We start from the raw sequence: 21086 nt of genomic DNA, 5'->3' as shown, positions 1-21086 counted from the left end.
TCAAAGCCAGTGATGGTTCGGAGTCCTTTCCACACTCGTGCTTGATCACCCTCCAAGAAATCAGCTTCAACTCTGTCTCTATAGTGCCGCTTAGCATCTTTAATAGCTCTACATAAACTACAAGATGCTGCTTTGTAATCTGTCATATCCCCTGAAATAAGCCCAGCATTATAAGTCATGGTGCGTGTCTTTAATGCCGTTCTCACTTCTCTATCCACCCATGGCTTCTGGTTAGGGAAGCTTCGGATCTTTACAGTTGGGATGATGGAATCAGTTAGCATATTGATGTAACTCAATGATACTTCCGTAAACTCATTGATGTCAGCAGAGTTCGTCTTGAACATCTCCCAGTCAACGTTGCTAAGGGCATCCTGTAGCCTGGCTTCCGATTGGTCAGTCCAGCGCTTGACCTCCTTCATCACTGGGGGGTCCGTCTGACTTCTCTGTTTGTACATAGGCAGTAATAATAATAATAATAATAATCTTTATTTATATAGCACTTTTCAAAACAAAGTTACAAAGTGCTGTACAATATCAACATAAATGAAAATGCAAATAAGACATAATAATATAACAATCAAATAATATATACTAATTCAATTAGAACTTAACATAAATTTGAAAAAGGAAAATAAACGTACACTGAAATAAAACTTACTGAAATAAAACTTGACACTGAAATAAAACTTGACACTGAAATAAAACTTAATTAACACCAAGTCAAGTCAAATTTATTTATAGAGCACATTTCAAAGCAATAGCATTGCACCAAAGTGCTTTACATAAAAAATAATAATAATAATAATAACAATAATACATATACATACATATACACATATTAAAAAAAAAGGGAGAGGTCAGGGAGTGATAAAAGCCAGGGAGAAGAGGTAGGTCTTTAGGTTGGATTTAAAACTACTTATAGTGGGGCAGGATTTCACAACATCAGGAAGGCTATTCCAAAGCTGGGCAGCATAGACAGAGAAAGCTTTGGATTTAAGAGAGGCAGAAGGAACACAAAAAAGACACTGGGAAGATGATCGAAGAGATCTAGGAGGACAGTAAGGAATTAAGATCACATAAATACTGAGGTGCTAAACCATGTAAAGCTTTGAAAACAAACAGAAGAATTTTAAAAATAATTCTTTGTTCCACAGGAAGCCAGTGCAGTTTAGCCAACACAGGTGAAATGTGGTCACGTTTCTTAGATCCAGTCAGTAATATGGCTGCAGCATTTTGGACCTGCTGGAGTCTGTTTAGAGTAGTTTTAGTTACACCTACATACAGTGAGTTGCAATAATCAAGCCTAGAGGAAATAAAGGCAAAATGAAGTATATTACTTAAACAAAACTAAGGAAGGCTTGCTTGTAAAGATGAGTTTTAAGGAGGGATTTAAAAGAGCATACTGACTTGGCTGACCTGATTTCATCAGGCAGGTCATTCCAGAGCCTAGGTGCCCTGACACTAAATGCTCTCTCCCCTTTAGTTTTGAGATTGACCTTAGGAATAGTTAGGAAACCACTACCAGATGATCTTAAAGTACGCACAGGTGTATAAGGTACTAGGGGATCAGATATGTAGTTGGGAGACAGGCCATATAGGGCTTTAAAAGTAATCAGAAGAATCTTAAAATCAATTCTAAAGCTTACTGGGAGCCAGTGCAGTGAGGCTAAAACAGGAGTAAGGTGATTACAGTACTTTGTCTTAGTAAGAAGCCGGGCAGCTGAATTCTGAACAGTTTGAAGTCTCTTTACAGATTTTTGGTTCAGACAAGAAAAAAGACTATTGCAGTAATCCAGGCGTGAAGAAATAAATGCATGTATAATGGTCTTAGTGTCTTTAAAAGTTAAGATGGAACTAATCTTGGAAATATTTCTGAGGTGATAGAAACAAGACTGTATGAGCTTTGTGATGTGACGTTCAAAGCTTAAATTACTGTCAAACCAGACACCAAGATTCTTTGCAACAGGTATTACACAGTCTAAAAATTGAAAGGGACCTAAGGATGGTATCATTTGTTTCACTATGTGCTGGGATCCAATGATGAGGACTTCTGTTTTGTCAGAATTCAACTGGAGGAAATTGTTTGACATCCAGTTTTTTATGTCACAAAGACAATCATTTAAGGAATTCAGCATACTAGGATCAGAGGAACTAATGGGCAGGTACAGCTGTGTATCATCAGCATAGAAGTGGAAGGAGACACAGTGTTTCTGGAAAGTAGGAAACCAGCGGCATGATCTGATTTTCCGAAAGCTGGTAGAGACTTAGCTTTGTAACTGTTCTTGAACTGTGTGTAGCAGTGATCCAGTGTGTTGTCACCACGTGTAGGGAAGTGAATGTGTTGAATAAATTCAGGCATGGACCGGTTCAGATGTACTTGATTGAAATCACCGGCCACAATAAGCGCAGCTTTAGGGTGCGTGTGTTGTTGTCTATTTAACACTTCTTGCAATTCTGAAACCGCAGCATCTGTGTTGGCTTGTGGAGGAATGTAGACCGTTGAAAATTACCGAAGTAAACTCACGGGGCAGGTAGAAGGGTCGACAGACGATCGCTAGATGTTCTAGATGAGGCCAGCAGGACTTTGAGAGACCGGTGACATTTCTAGGATCACATGTAGGATCATGTTCGTCATGATGTCTGCATTTGTTCTAACAGTAGCCTATTCATGGCTTTCATATAGGTCCCTTTCCACAGGAGTATTAATCAAGCACCAAATGCATTCATAATCTAGGTGCTTGATTGTATACATCTGTGGAAAGGGACCTGATGAAACTCATCAATATATATGATGGCATACTGTGATAAGTGTTTACTTAGGCTACGTAAGAATCAGGAGCGTAGAATGAAAACGTAGCCATGGACTATTTGATACACAAACAAGCGGTGAACAACGTTACAAATTTGGTCGAATAAAATCAGAGCCATATCTGTAGGCCTACTTCTCTGGTTTATGTTAACGTTCTAGTTAAAACGCTGCTGGTTAGTAGACTAGGCCTAATGAACAAATGTAACATTAGTGCATTAGGCCTACGTTTGTCGTTAGCTATTGAAACCTACAGCTAACCGGTCACTGTAAAGTTGACAACATATTAACGTTGATTAACAGTGGGTTTCCTTACATAATCAACGTAGCAAGGTGCTAACGTCAAATAATTCACTAATGTTAAAATGTTACCTAACGTTATAACATTAGTGTAGTTTATTTGTTTCATACATTTCATACGCTAACGTTACACAATGTTTGACGACATAAATGACTCAAATACCAAAAACCGGAACACTTACCGTGTCTGTAATTGTAAAGAAATGTGCCTCTGAATGAGAGTTTCACAAACAAATAAAGTCACCACGGCACAGCAGGCAAAGACGTTCAGCAGATTCACAGCTCCAGGTAGCTCTGCTCAGCTGTTGATCACGTCATAATGCTAAAAGTTGCCGCCACGGCGGTCAATGTTAACTCTATTCACCTTATTCCGCGCGCAAACATGGGGGCGCTAGCTTTGCCCACATTGTCTCCGAACTTCCGATTGAGCAGTACATCCATTGCGATACATTGAGATCGCAGAGCTCTATCGAGATGACTGGCATCATATATTATGGGTCATCCTAAAGTTAGGAACGTTTATTTAGGATTTTGGTGACTTAAGACATTTCTGTTATACAGCTTTCCTATCTGAAGTTAGGAAAAACTGACTTTGGAGGCGGCTGTTCTGTAAGTTAGCCTCTCTATCCTCTTCTGCCGTGTTATCCCAATGAAGCTAACTAGACGTAGCTAGCCGACCGGAAGTTTAAAGACAACGTGGAATTTTAAAAAATGGGCGGGGCTGAATAAGGTGAATAAGAATTTCTTGCTCTTTTATCGTAAATATCTCAAAAATGTCACAAATGTAAAAATACATTGTACAATTGTCTGTTACAAGACCTTTGTAGGAGTGTTTGAATAACGTCAAATGGTTCAGTGGTTTTAGAGCCTTTGAACGTCAAATTTGGTAAGAAGAATAATAACTAGAAAATGTAATTCCAGGGAATTACCATTGCATGTAAATGCAGAAAAGCTGCTGTTTATATCATATTACTTACAGTATAATTATTCAGATTACATAGACTTACAGTATTCTTGAAAACCACAACATTGTTTTAATACAGCAGAATACAGCAGTATGAACACACTCAACAATGTAAGCAATGTAAGTAAAAAATATCACAGTTGTTGAAACCATTTTTAAAGTTACCCAATAATGATTAGGGAGAAACCAGATGTCTACTGAATTTGCATTCTTACAGAACTTGATAATGCCAATCATATTATCCTAAGACAGATCTATTTATCAGTGGTAATTCTGAACTGGCAGCAAGAGCTAGAGGTCTCTGTTAATAGTAATAGGTCACATTTGGTGGTGATATAGACTGAAGAATAAGATTCAGCCCTTCAGATGATCAGTTTTAGACAGAACTTAGGTTAGAATCTTAATTTTCACACAGCACAGCTCAGGTCTAAAAACAGAGTTCTAACAGCACAGCTAAGTTTTACAGATGTCACAGAACAGGTATGATTCAAATGTGTGCATGCTTCATATAGTTGTCACTATAGTCCTCCTGTAACAATATAATACTCAGAATGTCTCAGCGTAGCTCTCAGATCTACGTCTCAATATAGTTCAAAGGTATATATGGTCACATGTTTTTAGGAATGAATGTTGTTAATGTCAGCGACGTATGGTTGGCAGGATGTGCACACAGACAGGCACACGTAATGTAATACACAGTCATCACCACACTGGTCTGGTCTGGAACCTAAAAGACAAAAGCAAACAAGTTAGAGTTATACCAAAATCAAAGAATGTGTACAATTGTTCAATACAACTTAGATATTTAAGTGAGGTTGTTGCACCATAAATCTGTAATGGTAGTTAAATATACTAGCCTATAGTATTTTGTTGCAAACAAAGCAACATTTTGTGTTTTATTCATTTCAGTTTAAGGATAGTTGATAGCCAAACAGCTTAGAACACTTTGTAGGCACTTTGTGTGTGTTGTTGCTGTTGATGATCAGAAACTGAGTCTTAAGGATGGACCATTCTGATATTATGTATCTTGATAACCAACTATAGCTTATACAGCTTGCTAGGTCTGTCATCCACATTTTTTCTACAGATTACGATGTAGTCCTACTCTAGGATGTACTACAACTGGGAAGCTTGATTTGTGTGTGTTCCAGGCTACACTTTAAATTTTAGGCCAGAATAATGCAGAAATCAGTAACGTTCGCCTAGGCCAAGTAAACATACTCTGTAGCCTATGTTGACGACACAAACGTTATACCTCAACTTCTGTACTATGTTTTAACAATACTTAGGTCATATGGTCCGTTTCCAAACAGTATGGCTTTTATCAGGTCCCTTTCCACAGGTGTATTTAATCAAGAGCCAGATAGTATCTGTACAATATGATTAGGCTAGACCAGGGGCCCCCAACCTTTTATGTACCATGGACCGGTTTGATTCCTATTTTTTTTTCACGGACCGTGGGGGGGGGGTTCGATGTTCCATATGTGTTGTGCATGCATTACTTGAAAAGAACTAGCTCCAGTTATGTATGAACAGTGAAGGTAACGATCTCTTGTGAAAAACGTGAACTTGAAGAAGTGAAAATTGAACAATATGAACTATGAATATTGAACAACTTGAAGCTAAAGTGTGAACATGCTTAACAAAATATGGGAACAAAACATGGGAACTAAATGTGCATTACGAATATAATCAGTGTGAGCCCTGCTTGTTTCCCTGCAACAAGAAGCTTCCATCTGGGGGTGATGGAAGACAGTAACACCCTCAGTGTGTTTGAAATGTCCAGTTGATTGGTCTTAGTTGCAGTCTGGTCTTAGTTGCAGTCATTGCCGAAAACCCGGCCTTGCATAGATACGTGGTGGGAAACGTTTTCAGCGCTTTTACGGCTACCTCGGGATATTCTGCTTTGGTTTTGATCCAAAAACCCGCCAGAGAGGTTTCCTTATACACACTCTTAAGACCACCGTCATTTGCAATTTCGACCAACTGCTCTTCCTCCTGCGATGACAAGTTAGGAGTATTCGGGATATTGACAAATGGGTTGCGGACCCACTCATTGGTTTGCCGTGGATCTTTGGAGGATGGGAGGATGGGCGCAACAAGGTGATCGCAACACCAGCTGCGAGAGAAAGGGCCCTGCCTCAGTCTCTCCCAAAACCCCCACTACTGTTTGGAACATATCAAATACACCCCGGTCTACTCGTCGTCCCCACAAATCAAGCTTGGCTTTAAATGCAGCGACTTAATCTGCCAGTTTAAAGACAGTCGTCATTCTCCCCTGGAGTGACAGGTTGAGGTCATAAGCGAATTTTGACACCCACTCCTCATCACTAAAATGTGCAGCTAACGGTGACTTTTTTTCTGTAAGAAATCTCTGCAGCAGGCTCTCGCGAACTCAAACACTCTGGCCAGTGACCTGCTAAAGTTGCTTGTTTTTGTTGCTCATTCTAGCAGTTTAGCTAACCGTGTGACACTACCGTTCGCCAAGAACTGATCAAGTGAAGTGAGCTGACCTGAGGCGCGCAGTGCTGAAGGCAATATGTAAAAGTGTTGAAGGCGGGACAGACAGGCGTAAAGAAAATAGACCTTGCAAAATGCAAACATGCGTGCAATCAAACAACTGCATATAGACCTATGCCATGTAAAAACGTGACATTATTGCGAATTAAATTTAGTTTAGTTCGCATGCATTTTTTTTAAACTCATGTCGTAGGCTACGGCCCGGTTAGGAATGTCCTGCGGCCCGGTGGTTGGGGACCGCTGGGCTAGACTACTGTATCTGGTTAACGTTAACGTTAATGCTGGTTAGTGAGCAAATGTAACGTTAACGTCAGTGATTAGCTGGGAGCAATGTTAGGTTTGATTGTCGTTACCTAACGTTATCGAAACCTACGGCTAACCGGTCACTTTAAAGTTGACGACATACAGTAGCTGCTAGGCCTATTAACGCTGATAACGTTAGTTTGGCTATTTGTGACCTATCATTTCATACAACATAATGTTTGACGACATAAATGAGTCAAATGCCAAAAATCTGACCACTTAACCTTGTCTGTAAGTAGAGAAGGACAGTCAGTTACGAGCAAGTAGGCTAAAGTGGGATCACGGCAGGCGTTAAGACGAACGTTCAGAAGACTCACATCTCCAGTGGTAGAGAGATTGCAGCAGAGACGGTTAAAGCGGAGCTTAAGGATCTTTGATTGCAGTGGCTGATTGCTTTCAGCTGCAGGTTACGTCATAATGCTAAAAGTTGCCGCCACAGCGGTCAATGTTAACTTCAGAAACTGAGTGGGAATTTGTTGCTCTTTTATCGTAAATATCTCAAAAAGTATAAAGTTCACAAATGTAAAAAATACATTGTACAATTGTCTGTTACAAGACCTTTGTAAGAGTGTTTGAATGACGTCAAATGGTTCAGTGGTTTTAGTGTCATTAAACGTCAAACTTGGTTGGAAGAAGAATAAAAATAGACAATAATAATAATAAGAACAGTGATAATAGTCCATTGCATTTACATGCAATGCAATTATAAGAAGAACAGCGATAATAGACCATTGCATTTACATGCAATGCAATTATGATTATGTTAATAAAACCTCAGGGGATCACAGTTGGAAATTACAATAGCAATTTCCAAATGACTTTTGTTGTGGTTAACCCATTAGATTTTTTTTTTTATCTACAGGGTTACAAGGGCATTACTTGTTTCATAGTGGATCGGGAAACAGAAGGACTTCATATTGGCAAAAAGGAGAACAAGCTTGGTCTGCGTGCCTCCTCCACATGCCCACTTAACTTGGATAATGTCAAGGTAGGTCTGCAGTTACTTACTTAAGCATTGTCAGCAGCATTGGTTAATGTTAAAGGGTCATCATCAGGAAATCATTATTTTCTTGTTGGCTTTGAAATAAGATATGTCGAAGTGATTAGGAGATGTACCAGGCTTTTTAAATTTGGCTATTCCCTTTCCTGCCTAACGGCCATAAAAAGGAAATGGTGATCGAGCATGAGCAAATTTGTAAAGTGTCATCTGCTCTCGTTTATTACTTTCCCTCCCCTGTTAGTTTTCAGTTACAGTAATTGCACACCTACAAAGTATTTCCAGTTTTTGGATGCATTGCGCTCGTACATTCAGGTGATGACTGATGAGGCACATTTGCCTATCATCGTATAAAGCCCAGCCAGACGATTTTCTAGACATTCCAACTTATGCATAAAATTAGGCATAACAAACTAAAGACTAAGTATGGCACTGGAACTACTGTAACTGCATATGGATTTTTTCTCATTTTCATTATCAGTAGAAAGTGTTGCTGTAGCTTTAATAGAAGACATTTACACTGCAGAAACTGCTTATCTAATTGTGAAGCCTGCTTCCAGGATCAACCGTCGTTTAGTTGGGGTAGATCGACTTACCCCGAGTTCAGAAGTGGGAAATCCGACGTCAAGTGCCGTTCCATTGTACTTTTACCCAATAGGGGGTCAATTCTTGATCTCCGAGTTTGTCTGGAATAAAATTCGAAGATTCCAACTAGGAAATACCTGACTTCCGAGTTGTCTGGAATGCAGCATTTGGCTAATGTAGGCCTACTGTAAATGTTTTTTTTTTTTTTTTTTTTTTTTTTCAGGTACGCTCTCAATTTGAATTTACATTTCTGACATTAAGAAGTCAACTATACAAAAATATAATGTGTTGATGTCCGTTTTTCTAAACTTTTTCAAAACATTTTCAACATAAGGCGTACTCCAAACATTTCTTCAGGTTTGGCAGTTGTTTCACTTTACCTGCCTATCCCACGATAATGACGATTTCTGCGATTGGTATTATTTTTTTACCCTTGGAGGTCTTAAAAAAGGTCTTAAAAGTAATTAAATTTGTACTTCAAAAATGTGCAGATACCCTGTCATTGTCAGTGCCTACAATGTAAATATGCAAATACATATATAATAGTACACTGTGTGTTTAGGTTCCTGAGAAGAATATTTTGGGACACATTGGCCATGGTTATAAATATGCGATTGGAATGCTCAATGAAGGAAGGATTGGCATTGCCGCTCAGGTAATACATTTTCTTTTCATACTGGCTGCTCTTCGAGCTATAACTGGTTCATGGTTACGCTTGTATGTATATTTTCTGTATAAACTATATACTGCAAAAACATTTTATTTTTATTAAGTGTTATTAATCCTATATTAAGATCAAACAATCTATTTGGGATTGTTTTTAGTATGATGAGACTTACCTAGCACTCTCTCGAAAGATCATTTTTACTTAAGATGTTGACTTATTTTAAAGAGTCTTATCTAGACAAATTTACTTAATTTAATTTAATTTACATGTGACATGTGTAATGTTTTGGCGCTCTATAAGTGAAATTAAATTGAAATTGAAACTTAACACACTGGCAGACAAATTTGCTTGTTTTAGGACAAATGTGCTTAATGCACTGGCAGACGAATTTGCTTGTTTTCAGGATGAGACGTATTAAAAGGAGTCAAACTCTTCTTAAATTAAGTCAAATGATTTTACGCGAAAGTGCTAGGTAAGTGTCTTTATACTAAAAACAATATTAAAATCAAGATTTTTTGATCTTGATATAAGATTAATAACACTTGGTTAGATTCTATTAGATAAGGAGTTTTGGTAGTGTGTCTAAAATAATCTAACCAATCGTTATTAATAAAAAAATAAGATAAAAAAATCTGGTTGGTATTGTTTTCAGTGGAAAGAGGCTTTACTAAGTGCTCTCTCGTAAAATCATTTGACTTAATTTAAGAAGAGTTTGACTTCTTTTAGGATGTCTCATTCTGAAAACAAGCAAATTTGTCCTAAAAACGAGCAAATTTCTCTGCCAGTGTGTTGAGTAAATTTGTTTTGATAAGACTCCCTAAAATAAAAAAAGTCAATCTTCTTAAATTAAGTCAAAATACCAAAAAAAACAATACCAAATAGATTTTATATCTTAATATAAAAATATTTTATTTTTTGCAGTGTATTCTTATGTAATTTTTACCTACTGCACTGCAAAAAACTGCTTATCTAATAAAAATCTAACTTATCTAATCTTCTGTCAAGATCAAGAAATCTATTTGGTCTTGTTTTCAGTGTAAAGAGACTTACCTAGCGCTTACTTGTAAAATCATTTGACTTAATTCTGTTTGACTTCCTGACTCATCCTGAAAACGAGCAAATTTGTCCTAAAAACAAGCAAATTTGTCTGCCAGTGCATTGAGCAAATTTGTCTTGATGAGGCTCCTTAAAATAAGTCAAAGTCTTCTTAAATTAAGTCAAAACGATCTTTCGAGAGGGGCTAGGTAAGTCTCTTCATACTAACAAACAAACAATACCAAATGCAGTGTGCCATGACGAAATGAGTCCAGTTTGACAAAATAAAAAACGGGTTTATTGGATATTCATAATCCACAGACCTTAGGGTTTAAAACCAGGGGTCATTTGTTCAATTCTGTTTAGCCAACCCAGAGATATTGGCCAATATGTGAAAGCCATCCTCAACTCAGCAAAAAAAAAAGTTTTGAGAAAATCAGCTTTAAAGTTTGTGAAGTGTAACTGAGCATATGTACAGCGGGGAAAATAAGTATTGAACACGCCAACATTTTTTTCAGTAAGTATACTTCCAGTGAGGCTATTCACATGAAGTTTTCTCCAGACATAGTATTAACTTAGATAATCCACACATATTAAAAAATCCAAACATTAATGTCCATAAGTTATGAGTAAAAAAGTGGAATGCCACAGGTAAAAAGTATTGAACACGCCTACTGAAATGTGGAAAAGCCATTATTTGTAATGAGAGCTTCAACACATTTCCTGTACGACTAAACTAATCAGTTGCAGTATTCAGGTGTGATTTTGACCTATTCTTTTAAACAGATAGTCTTTTAATATTGAAGATTCCAGGGGTCCCTCTTGTAAATCCTGATCTTTAGGTAACTTCCAAAATTGTTAAATTGGATTAAAGTCAGGGCCTTGATTTCAATTTCAATTCATTGTGCTTATAGAGCGCCAAAACATTACACATGTATCATGGCGCTTTACAGAATGTAGGCAATCAGAGAAAAAGGAAAGAAAGGAAGAGAAGAAAAGAAAGAGAGAGGCCCATGGGTAACAGGGGCGAGGAAAAACTCCCTAGAATTGGAGATACATATAGGAAGAAACCTCGAGCAGATCCACGACTCAAGGGCCTGACCCATCTGCCTAGGGTCAATACAGGACAGTAAGGTCTGTATACATGACAAATGCATATGATAGTCAGGTGTAGAGAATAAGACATGGTGTTAAAAGCACTTGAGCTGAAAGTTACAAGAGGTGGGGTGATTACGTATCTGGTTTGATAATTCATTAATCCTGATTTAGTGACAAAAAGTTCAAATAGTCCAGCGTTGGATTTGTCCAGGGGAAGGGAGTTGTCAAGGGGCATGTGGTGGGTCGGCAGACGGGCCAGGAATCTGGGCAGAATTGTCATAGGCAGGTGATGGGTTAAGCTAGGCTGTGCAGACCCAGGAATCCAGATAGGGGGGACAGTAATAGAGTCGAGGATAGGACTTCAGGTGAGATGGGTGAGAGGAGGGCCAACACATGGATGGTTGATGACTGGTGATGATATACCTCACAAGTGAGGTACAGTAAGGGGAAAGAAAAGAGATGTAGAGTGGGGTTAGTATTACTGAAAATCAAAATGGTTAATGTCAATAAGTAATCAGTGGTACTATATATTGTTACAGTATATCATAGTGAGAATAGGCAAGAGAGGGAGAGAGAAGGGGAGAGAGGAGAGGAGGGGTTTGTACAGCGTGACACATAAAAAAAAATGTCGATGACAGCACTATGCTATAGCAGCATAACTAAGGCATGGTGAGGGGTAGTCGGCACCAGCGCAGGTATGGTCAGTGACCACCATCGCACGCGCAACTGGGGTGCCAGTCACACAAGGACTCAGCAGGGTGGTCCATTCCAAAAATCCCTTGAGGTGGGTGAAGTTCCACACCGCACCATACCTAACTATGGGAGGCAGTAAAGAGTTATGTTTTAAATCTAGACTTAAAAATAGGGAGGGTGTCTGCTAGTCGAATTGAGGAAAGAAGATTATTCCAGAAGAGGGTTGCGCGATAGCTGAAAGCTCTGCCTCCTACTGTAGTTTTTGAGATTCTTGGAATTACAAGAAGGCCAGTATTCTGTGATCGTTGCGGTCTGGGTGGGTTATATGGGACTAGGAGATCTTTAATATATTCTGGTGCCTGGCCATTAATGGCTTTGTATGTTGGAAGTAATATTTTGAAGTCAATGCGACTTTTAACAGGCAGCCAGTGTAGAGATGCCAAGATAGGGGAAATATGTTCATATTTTTTAGTTCTAGTGAGTGTGCGAGCAGCTGCCTTTTGTATAAGCTGTAAGCTCTTTAGACAGGTGTTATTGCAGCCAGCGTATAGAGCATTGCAATAATCAATCCTTCAATCAATCAATTTCCTTTCTCTGAAACCTTCCTTCCTTTCTCTGAAACCAATTGAGGGTTTCCTTTGCTGAATGCTTTGGATAATTGTCCTGCTGGAAGGTCTAGCCATGTCTCATACTCATTGTCCTGGTGGATGGCAAGATTCTCCCAGGAAAAATCGCTCCTTCAACTGTGTGAAGTCTGCCAATACTAGGAGATGAAAAACAGCCCCACACCTTGATGCCTCCACCTCCAAACCTCACTGTTGGTATGGTATTTTTAGGGTGATGCACAGTGCCATTTCTCCTCCAAATATGGCGTGTAGTATGACATCCAAAAAGTTAACATTTTCTCTCGCCTGACCAGAATACATTCTCTCAGTATTTAATAGGCTTGTCCAAATGTTGTGTAGCAAACTTTCAACGAGTTTCGACATGTTTTTCTTCAGTAATAGAGTCATGCGGGGTGAGCGTGCATAGAGGCAATGGCGGTGGAGTGCATTACCCATGATTTTCTCTGTAACAATTGAACCTGGTGCCTCCAAGTCTTTCTGGAGCTTTCTCCAAGTGGTCCTTGGCTCTTACGCTACACTTTTGACTATCCTTCTGACTTCCTCGTCAGAAATCTTGTGAGGAGATCCTGTGCATGGCCAGTTGATGATGCAGTGATGTTCCTTCCAATTGCAGATAATGGCTCCAATACTGCTTACTGGATGATTCACTGGAAGTATACTTACTGAAAAAAATGTTGACGTGTTTATTACTTATTTTCCCCGCTGTATATTTCCCCCAATCACCGCAAGACTATGTATCCTGATAAAGTTCCCTATGCCTTTGGAATTAAAATAGCCCCAGTGTTGTCGCTGTCAATCCCTGTTGTCCGTTCTACAAAGAAATCTGTATGGTAGCCAAAGATTGAATTGCTTCAGAATCAGAAAAGATTCAGAGAGAACTACACAGCACAGCTTCTAAATGCTCCATTCAAGTCCAGAATGACAGTCCATCCGACGGCCGTTGACTTCCTGGCTCAGTGCTTCATCGGCCAAGTAGGGCTACTGTCTAGTTCTCAACATAAATATGTGTCACTCAGGCTTAATCAAAGCTATCAGTATGTCTACGCTACCGGTTGTCATTGTCATCCAAAAAAAGTAAACATTTGCCCCATTGCGTTTTCAATGATACAGGATAGGCAAGATGATGCAGCTTTTATATTTCACCCCTCTCTATGGCCTAGGCGCGCTAGAATTGAATTTCGGGCGTGCATAACAGGTGGTGAATGTCAGTTAGAGTCAGTAAGATGTCTTCATATACGAATTTGGGAAAAACAAAAAACAAGGCAACAGAAAACTGAATGGGAGAACAGTGACATATAACCAGTTTTTTCCCAAAGGTAGGCTATATTTATGCTATTGACAAACTTTAGCCCTTGAATATTTATCGTAGCCTGTCTTGCATTTGGTGTGACTTAAACTTTACCCCTTATCCAGTTTTAGAGGAGGCGCTAAAATCTATTGTTTATTGTAAATGTTTATTTTGGTGTTCCCAACACACCTGTAACTACATGCATTTATTCTGTGAATGGGACTTGGTACAATATTGGTACTTTACACATTAAATATCCATATACTTAGCTATCTCCACATAGATTTTTATGGTCCTACTAGGTACCCCACATACCATTTCAGTTGCTTGAAAATGACACAAAAATAGAAACACACCTTGTTTTATCTTTATTATTGTCATGGTCATTTGATGTGGAGACTTCAAATTGTGTGAAAATATTAGTAAACTGATGTATTTGAAGAGTAAATAGTGACTGATACCAAGTGAAAAAAAACAAAAACTGTTTTTAATACCCTCAATACTTAATGCACATTTTTCCAAAATCTAAGGCACTTTCTAAAGTCAGGAGACATTTAGGACTAGGGTAGGGTATCGTTTGGGTTTTATCCGATACCGGTGCAAAATCAATACTTTTAAAACGGTGCCGGTGCCGAAACGGTGCCTGAACCGGTACTTTGTTTTTAAATTAAAATGGTCTAAAGCATGAATTGCTTTTTTTATTGTTAAAGGGGTGGTTCAGGATTTTGGACATAGGACCTCATTTCCAAGTAAGCAAGTGTGATATTTATCAGTGGAGACCGTTTTCAACACGTTTCATCCAGTTGTTCTAATTGCAGAGTTCACAAATAGGCTGATACCACCCCAGGTGCTAGGCTAGACATAATTTCACTGCAGTTACTATAAGTCAACGGTAGTGTTTGTGCTAGCCTGCCACTATGCGCTTAAAAAACAGTCTTACCTACTCCAAAGGACATAGGCCCCATATTTATAAATGCACAAATAGGCTGATACCACCCCCCCATAGGCTGACATAGAATTTCAAGGTCCTACAAAGATATGAAGACATAAGATTTGCACAGAAATATTTCACAGGCCTTGGTTTTTGGACCCATTGATGATATAGACAAGATATAGACAACAAAATCTGAGACGGTCCTGCAACAACCTTATCTGATTTGACTAGGAATGACCCATTATATTAAATCAATTTATCATCTAGTTTCCCCAAAATTCACCAGAAGTCATAATTTAAGGGGTTATTTTTCAATGACCATGCCCCCGAACCCCCCTAGCATTTGGGAGGCCCAAAAGTATTTTATGTCATGGGACCAAAATTCTCCAGCAGCACCCAATCAATAACTACCATTTTTGTGACCATCTATGTTTGAATGCCATACCTTGACTGGCGAAGTATGTGAGACCGCAAGGGTGTGTGTGTGCGTGTACTGCGAATGGTAGTGGGCCTATTTGAAAGAAAGTCCAGGGCAATTTTTTAGTCCTAGTCCATAACTACCTATTATAATAAATATGTAATAAATTTTTCCACAATTTGTAATACATTATTACATGTTGAGGTGGCTACAAAATACAGGAGTTGCAAAAATGAAATTCTGAAATAACTAACCAAAACTGATTTGATTCGGGGAGGGGGGTAGGGCGTGGGTGTGAGTGTGTTTGCGAGAGCTTGTCTGTGGCTCAACACCACAATCGAGGAGTGAAAAGAAAAGATCCAAGGTGGGTTTTACAGTCACAGTGGCCCCTGGGGACCAATAGTTTATTCTCCATATGAACCACTTTGTATAGCATAGTAACCACTATGATTACTCTAGTAACCCTGTCAACCTATCAACCGCCATAGCAACCAACAGGATTACCCTAGTAATAAGCATAGCAACCACTTTATAATAATATAATAATAATAACATTTATTTATATAGCACTTTTCAAGCACAAAGCACAAAGTGCTCTACAGACAAACAAACAAACAAAACAATAGTAATGATAACAATAATAATAATAATAATAATAATAGGTTGCTAGGTTACGGGGACGCTGGCGAGACACGCCGCTCCGTCTGGCATCATGTTTTTGTTTGTTTTTATGTAATGGTCGTAATTTTATGTAATGTCATGTTTATTTTTTGTATTGGTTTGTCTAGTTAAATGTTTTCCCTATTTATTTACGCTATTTTTGATAGTTTTCGTGTTATTCTTAGTCCTTTTTACTTATTCTAAGTCAGCTGATGTCGTTGACATTTGTTCATTGGGAGCTTGCTATGGCTAGCATTTGCCCTAGCTTGGCATCGGACATCCTTCCATCTATCCGTGAGCGGTGCAGCACTTCACTGTCTGGTCGAGGGGATCTCTTGGGACAGCTGGACGGTCTTAGGCTACTCTGCGAAAGATCTGCCGTGGCCGCCGAGCTGTTGCTGACCTGCGAGCTGCCATGCCAACTGACTCTGACATCCTTCCATCCATCTGTGAACAGTGCACTTCACTGTCTGGTCGAGGGGATCTCTCGGGACAGCTGGACCTAGGCTAGCTACTCTGCGAAAGCTGCTGCCAACTGCAGACTAACGTTAACGGTGAAGAGCTGCAATCTCACGGAGCAACAAACGGTCGCTGTTTAGTCCACCGAATTGCGGATCTACACAATCACCCAGTACTTTGGACGTGCTCCAGTCATCTCCAGACTGCGGTCTACAAGGCCTAACTTCTAACGTTAACGTTATCTCTAGACTGCCAGTGACCGGGTTGGTCAGTTGCTAAAGAACTTTGTTGGCATTACATCGGTTGTGAAGACACAGCTCTGTGCGCAGTTTTCACGGATCATCATTGCCCTTGGACATTTTCAGCTGGTTTGGAAATTGGTTAAAATCACTTTTCCCCCTTTTTAAATATATTTTCTTTTTTTATTTGTTTATTTGTTTTGTTGTCTGTCTTGTATGTGTTGGTGTCAATGGTGCGCTGGCGACCACGCCCATCTCAATCCGGCATTTTTTGTATTTGTTATTTTTAAATGTATTTGTCATGTCTTGATGGCATGGGTACGCTGGCTTTCACCGCTCCATCCGCATCGTTTGTCTTGTTGTTATGTGTCTTGTTTGTGGAGCGCTTTGGGTTGCACTATGTGCATGTTAAATGCGCTTTAAAAATAAATCTGACTTGACTTGGAATAATAATAATAATAATAATAATAATAATAAAAATGATAAAATAGTAAACTACCAAACTACAAACACAAACTTAACTAAATATATATAAAAAGAAAATAGAAAAGGTATACAGTATAGTACCCAAGACAAAATAAACAAACAGAAATTATAATAATGATAACAAATTAGCAGAGACATGAGTGGAATCATTCACTATTTAAGGAAAGCAATTTTATATAAGTGGGTCTTTAGACTAGATTTGAAAACAGCCACAGATGGTGCAGATTTGATGTTATAAGGGAGGCTGTTCCAAAGCTTGGGTGCTCTAACAGCAAATGATCGGTCACCCCTAGTTGACAGTTTACTTTCTGGAACAACTAAAAGGCTGGAGGATCTGAGGGGCCGAGCTGGACAGTAGGGGGTTAATAAATCTGTTAAATAGTCAGGTGCCAAGCCATGTAATGCTTTATAGGTAATAAGGAGGATTTTAAAATCAATCCTAAAACTCACTGGCAACCAGTGAAGATTGGCCAGAACTGGGGTGATGTGTTCCCTAAATTTAGACTTTGTCAAAAGTCTGGCTGCTGAATTCTGAACAGTTTATTTAGCATAGTAGCCACCATGTCAACCCTACCAACATCCTAGCAACCATTTCAATGAATCTGGGTTCAGGAAGCAACACAGCACTGAAACTGCTAGTCAGTGACCAACGACCTCCTGCGGGCTGCTGACTCTAGACACCTGACCATCTTAATCCTGCTTGACCTCAGTGTGGCCTTCGATACGGTCAACCACACTATCCTTCTGCAACAGCTTGAAAGCTTTGACCATGAACACGAGAGACCATGGACACGAATGAGCGTCTACCAGTGAGGGGTTAGGTGCCTTGCTCAAGTGCACTTCAGCCGTTCCTACTGGTCGGGGTTCGAACCGGCAACCCTCCGGTTACAAGTTCGAAGTGCTAACCAGTAGGCCACGGCTGCCCCAAGGGCACCGAGAGACAGAGGAGGGACCAACATTCAGTCAATAAATAGTACTGCAAACTGTTTTTTACTCGTGTTAGAGAAAGTAGGCTATACAATGTCAACATGCACCAACAGCATGTTACATAAAGATGATACTTTTCAGGTCCTCTCTATAAAGATCCAAATTGAACGTAGGCCCTATGCTACTCCATTTAATTCACGTGTCTGAGCGCGCACGAGAGGGAGAGAAAACGAGTGGCAGGTTCCAGTTGGTTTGTCATTGTTGATGATAATTGATATCTTCTTTTTAATAAGTTAAGATTAAACTACAGTAAATGCAGCAGTGGTTGGGACAGATTTATGGGGGTGAGAAGAGGAATGAAGCAGGAAATGAGGATATAGATAGATAGATAGATAGATAGATGTAGATAGATAAGAGAAACATGAAATGAAGTGTTTACACTTTCTGTGTATATTTTGTGGTATGTATTTATGCCAACAATGTTAATAAAATGATCAAATGCATTCAGTGACACTCATCTCATAAACTCATAATTCTCTTTCACCGGAAAAAAATTGGCTAGTAGAAATTCTGATTGGCTAGTAACTTTAGAAAGTTATCAGTCACATTGGCTGGTGATCAAAAGTTAATTTGGAACCCTGCTTCCAGACATAACATTACCCCTGTGTTACAAGACCTCCACTGGCTCCCTGTCCCACTGATTAACTTTAAAGTTCTCATCCTTACCTTCAAGGCCCTACATGGCTCTGCCCCACATAACTGACTCCTGCAACCCTACTGTCCTACACGTGCCCTGCGTTCCTCTGATCATGGCCTCACTATCCCCCAAACCCGACTCCGCTCCATGGGCGACCAAGCATTTTCCTCAGCGGCCCCCCCGCCTGTGGAATGCTCTGCCTCAGCAGATCAGATCCGCTGCCGGTGTCAACGGATTCAAGTCTTTCCTCAAAACCCATTTGTTTAGGAATGCTTTTAACCTATAAGCCTACTTTGTCCCTCTTTTATTTTCCTTTTAAATTGCTCTCTACAATGTTCAGTGCTTTGAGTACATGATAAACGCTCTACAAATAAAATTTATTTTATGTATTATTATTATTATTATTATTATTATTATTATTATTATTATTATTATTGTTATTATTATTATTATTATTATTATTACCCTAGCAACAATCCAGCAATCACTATAGCAACCAACATGATCCTGATATGTCTGGTGTGTCTGAGTGAAAGAAAGAGAGAGATAAAGAGATTCTCCTCCATTCACCTTTTAAGTGGGTAGGGGCTCAATCAAATCCAGGAATGGGACAGCACAGCACTTGTTTTCACTTGAAATTTACAGCAGCGTGCACACAGTGCACCACTGTCCATGTAACTCAAAGTTATGATCCAATTAGCAATAAGGAAATAATGTTCAGTGCAGTTGCGGCGAAATTTCAGCTGTGCCTTTCGCAAATCATCAGAGAAAGAAAGACGCTGGTAGCTGCAGGTTTAGCAGCTTCTGTTATGGTCAGCCCCCCACAAAGGCAATAGGTAAACAAAATGCGTTAATTACACTAATATATTTTAAAAGCGTTATGTATTTCAAAATTAATAACGATTAACATGTATTTTGACAGCCTTACTGTACGTATTACAAGGTGTCACCATCAAAATGATCAAATGTGGTGTTAATAAAAGGTCTTTTTGGTTTCAGATGCTGGGTTTGGCTCAAGGCTGCTTTGATCACGCTGTGCCTTACACGAGACAGAGGGTACAATTCCAGAAACGCATATTTGACTTCCAGGTAAATGCCTTTCATTATAGACCGGTTTCAGGTCCCTAACAACTGACGTTAAGGACGAACTCCGAGGACAAGCAAACCCAGAGCCATATTGACCCCTTCACAGTTCACGTCACAAGAAAAAAGCGCCCACATATCGGGGTCAGAAAGTTTCCATCCCATTGCATTGTGTGTGTGTTGACTGAAACATCAAGGAAGCATTAAGAAAAATGCATACTACTTTTTCGCATGTATACACACTGTGCTTGTCAACCAGCTAGCTGTAAATGGTTGCCCACTGAATCTCTGGCCACTTGCTAACGTTGTATACCCATTCACTCAGGATCAGACAGACAATCAGCATTAGCTAAGATCAATTTATTAAGGTACGGTTCGTGGTCCTGGGATGACCATGCCATCATGCATACCATGACAGCTCAACATGCCAGTCTATTAGCTGCACCGTTTTTCTGACCCCCCTTGTTAACAAACATTGAAGTGGTCTATAGTAAGACATTGAAACAAAGACGGAAGGTGCTTGACATGTCATTGTTTTGTAATGTGTCAGTTCAACGCTAAAAGTGTTTAAAACGCCAATAAAGTAGACTATTGCTCGGTCTTTAAATAATATTAATAGGCTAGACATTTGGATACAAAGCATGCAATATGAAGTTACAACGTTTTGCCACAAATGTTATCTTCATGCTCAAGAGGAAAAACTGAAATTATGTAAAAAGATTTTTGAGAGATTCCTTCATTTAGCATATTTATATATAGATAATAGAATGGTAATACTTTCATCAGGTTGTTTTCATCAGATTTGGCATGCTTTGGTATCTTGGTGTGTGCGCGCGCGCGCGCGCGCGCGCTTAACCATAGCAATGGAAGCCATAATATTGCTGACTAAAAACAAGGGGTGCACCGATCCGATACTAAGACCTACGACGGAGTACTAGGGCCACACATGAAGAAAAAATATATTTTTGTGAAATTTCGGGAATAAAGTTGAAATATCAGGTCGACTTTAATCTCGACATTATTTATTCTTGACATTCAAAACTAGTTAGTATAGTTGTTGCTAAACTCGATTCTGAAGTAGGCTACAATTTCACCAAATCACCTTGGCTACACAAGGCATTTTGTTGAGTCGTCGGTCAGCTGAACTGATTGATCAGTGGCAGCTACTTTGGAGCGGTCGTTCTCTCCAAACTAGTTTTGGTGGACATGTAAAGATGAAATGTCGAGATTAAAGTCAATATGATATGTCAATTTTATTTTCGAAATGTCGAGTTTAATGTTGACACGTCGAGTTTAATGTC

The 21086-nt window shown here is 39.3% G+C and overlaps 1 protein-coding gene across 3 annotated transcripts in view; it reads left to right on the top strand.

Annotated features, from left to right (window-relative positions):
* acadsb (acyl-CoA dehydrogenase short/branched chain) overlaps positions 1–21086 on the top strand; it is a 134539-nt gene that overhangs the window by 86762 nt on the left and 26691 nt on the right. For all 3 annotated transcript variants that reach the window (XM_048233482.1, XM_048233481.1, XM_048233483.1), the window contains exons 6-8: positions 7756–7881; positions 9038–9130; positions 19702–19791. In XM_048233482.1, coding sequence (XP_048089439.1) covers positions 7756–7881; positions 9038–9130; positions 19702–19791 — 309 coding nt within the window. The remainder of the gene's footprint in view (positions 1–7755; positions 7882–9037; positions 9131–19701; positions 19792–21086) is intronic.

This window comes from Alosa alosa, chromosome 22 (genome assembly GCF_017589495.1).
Source record: "Alosa alosa isolate M-15738 ecotype Scorff River chromosome 22, AALO_Geno_1.1, whole genome shotgun sequence".
NCBI classification, from domain to species: Eukaryota; Metazoa; Chordata; class Actinopteri; order Clupeiformes; family Clupeidae; genus Alosa; species Alosa alosa.
Note: the sequence above shows the minus strand (reverse complement) of the source record. Positions and strands in the feature narration are given on the sequence as shown.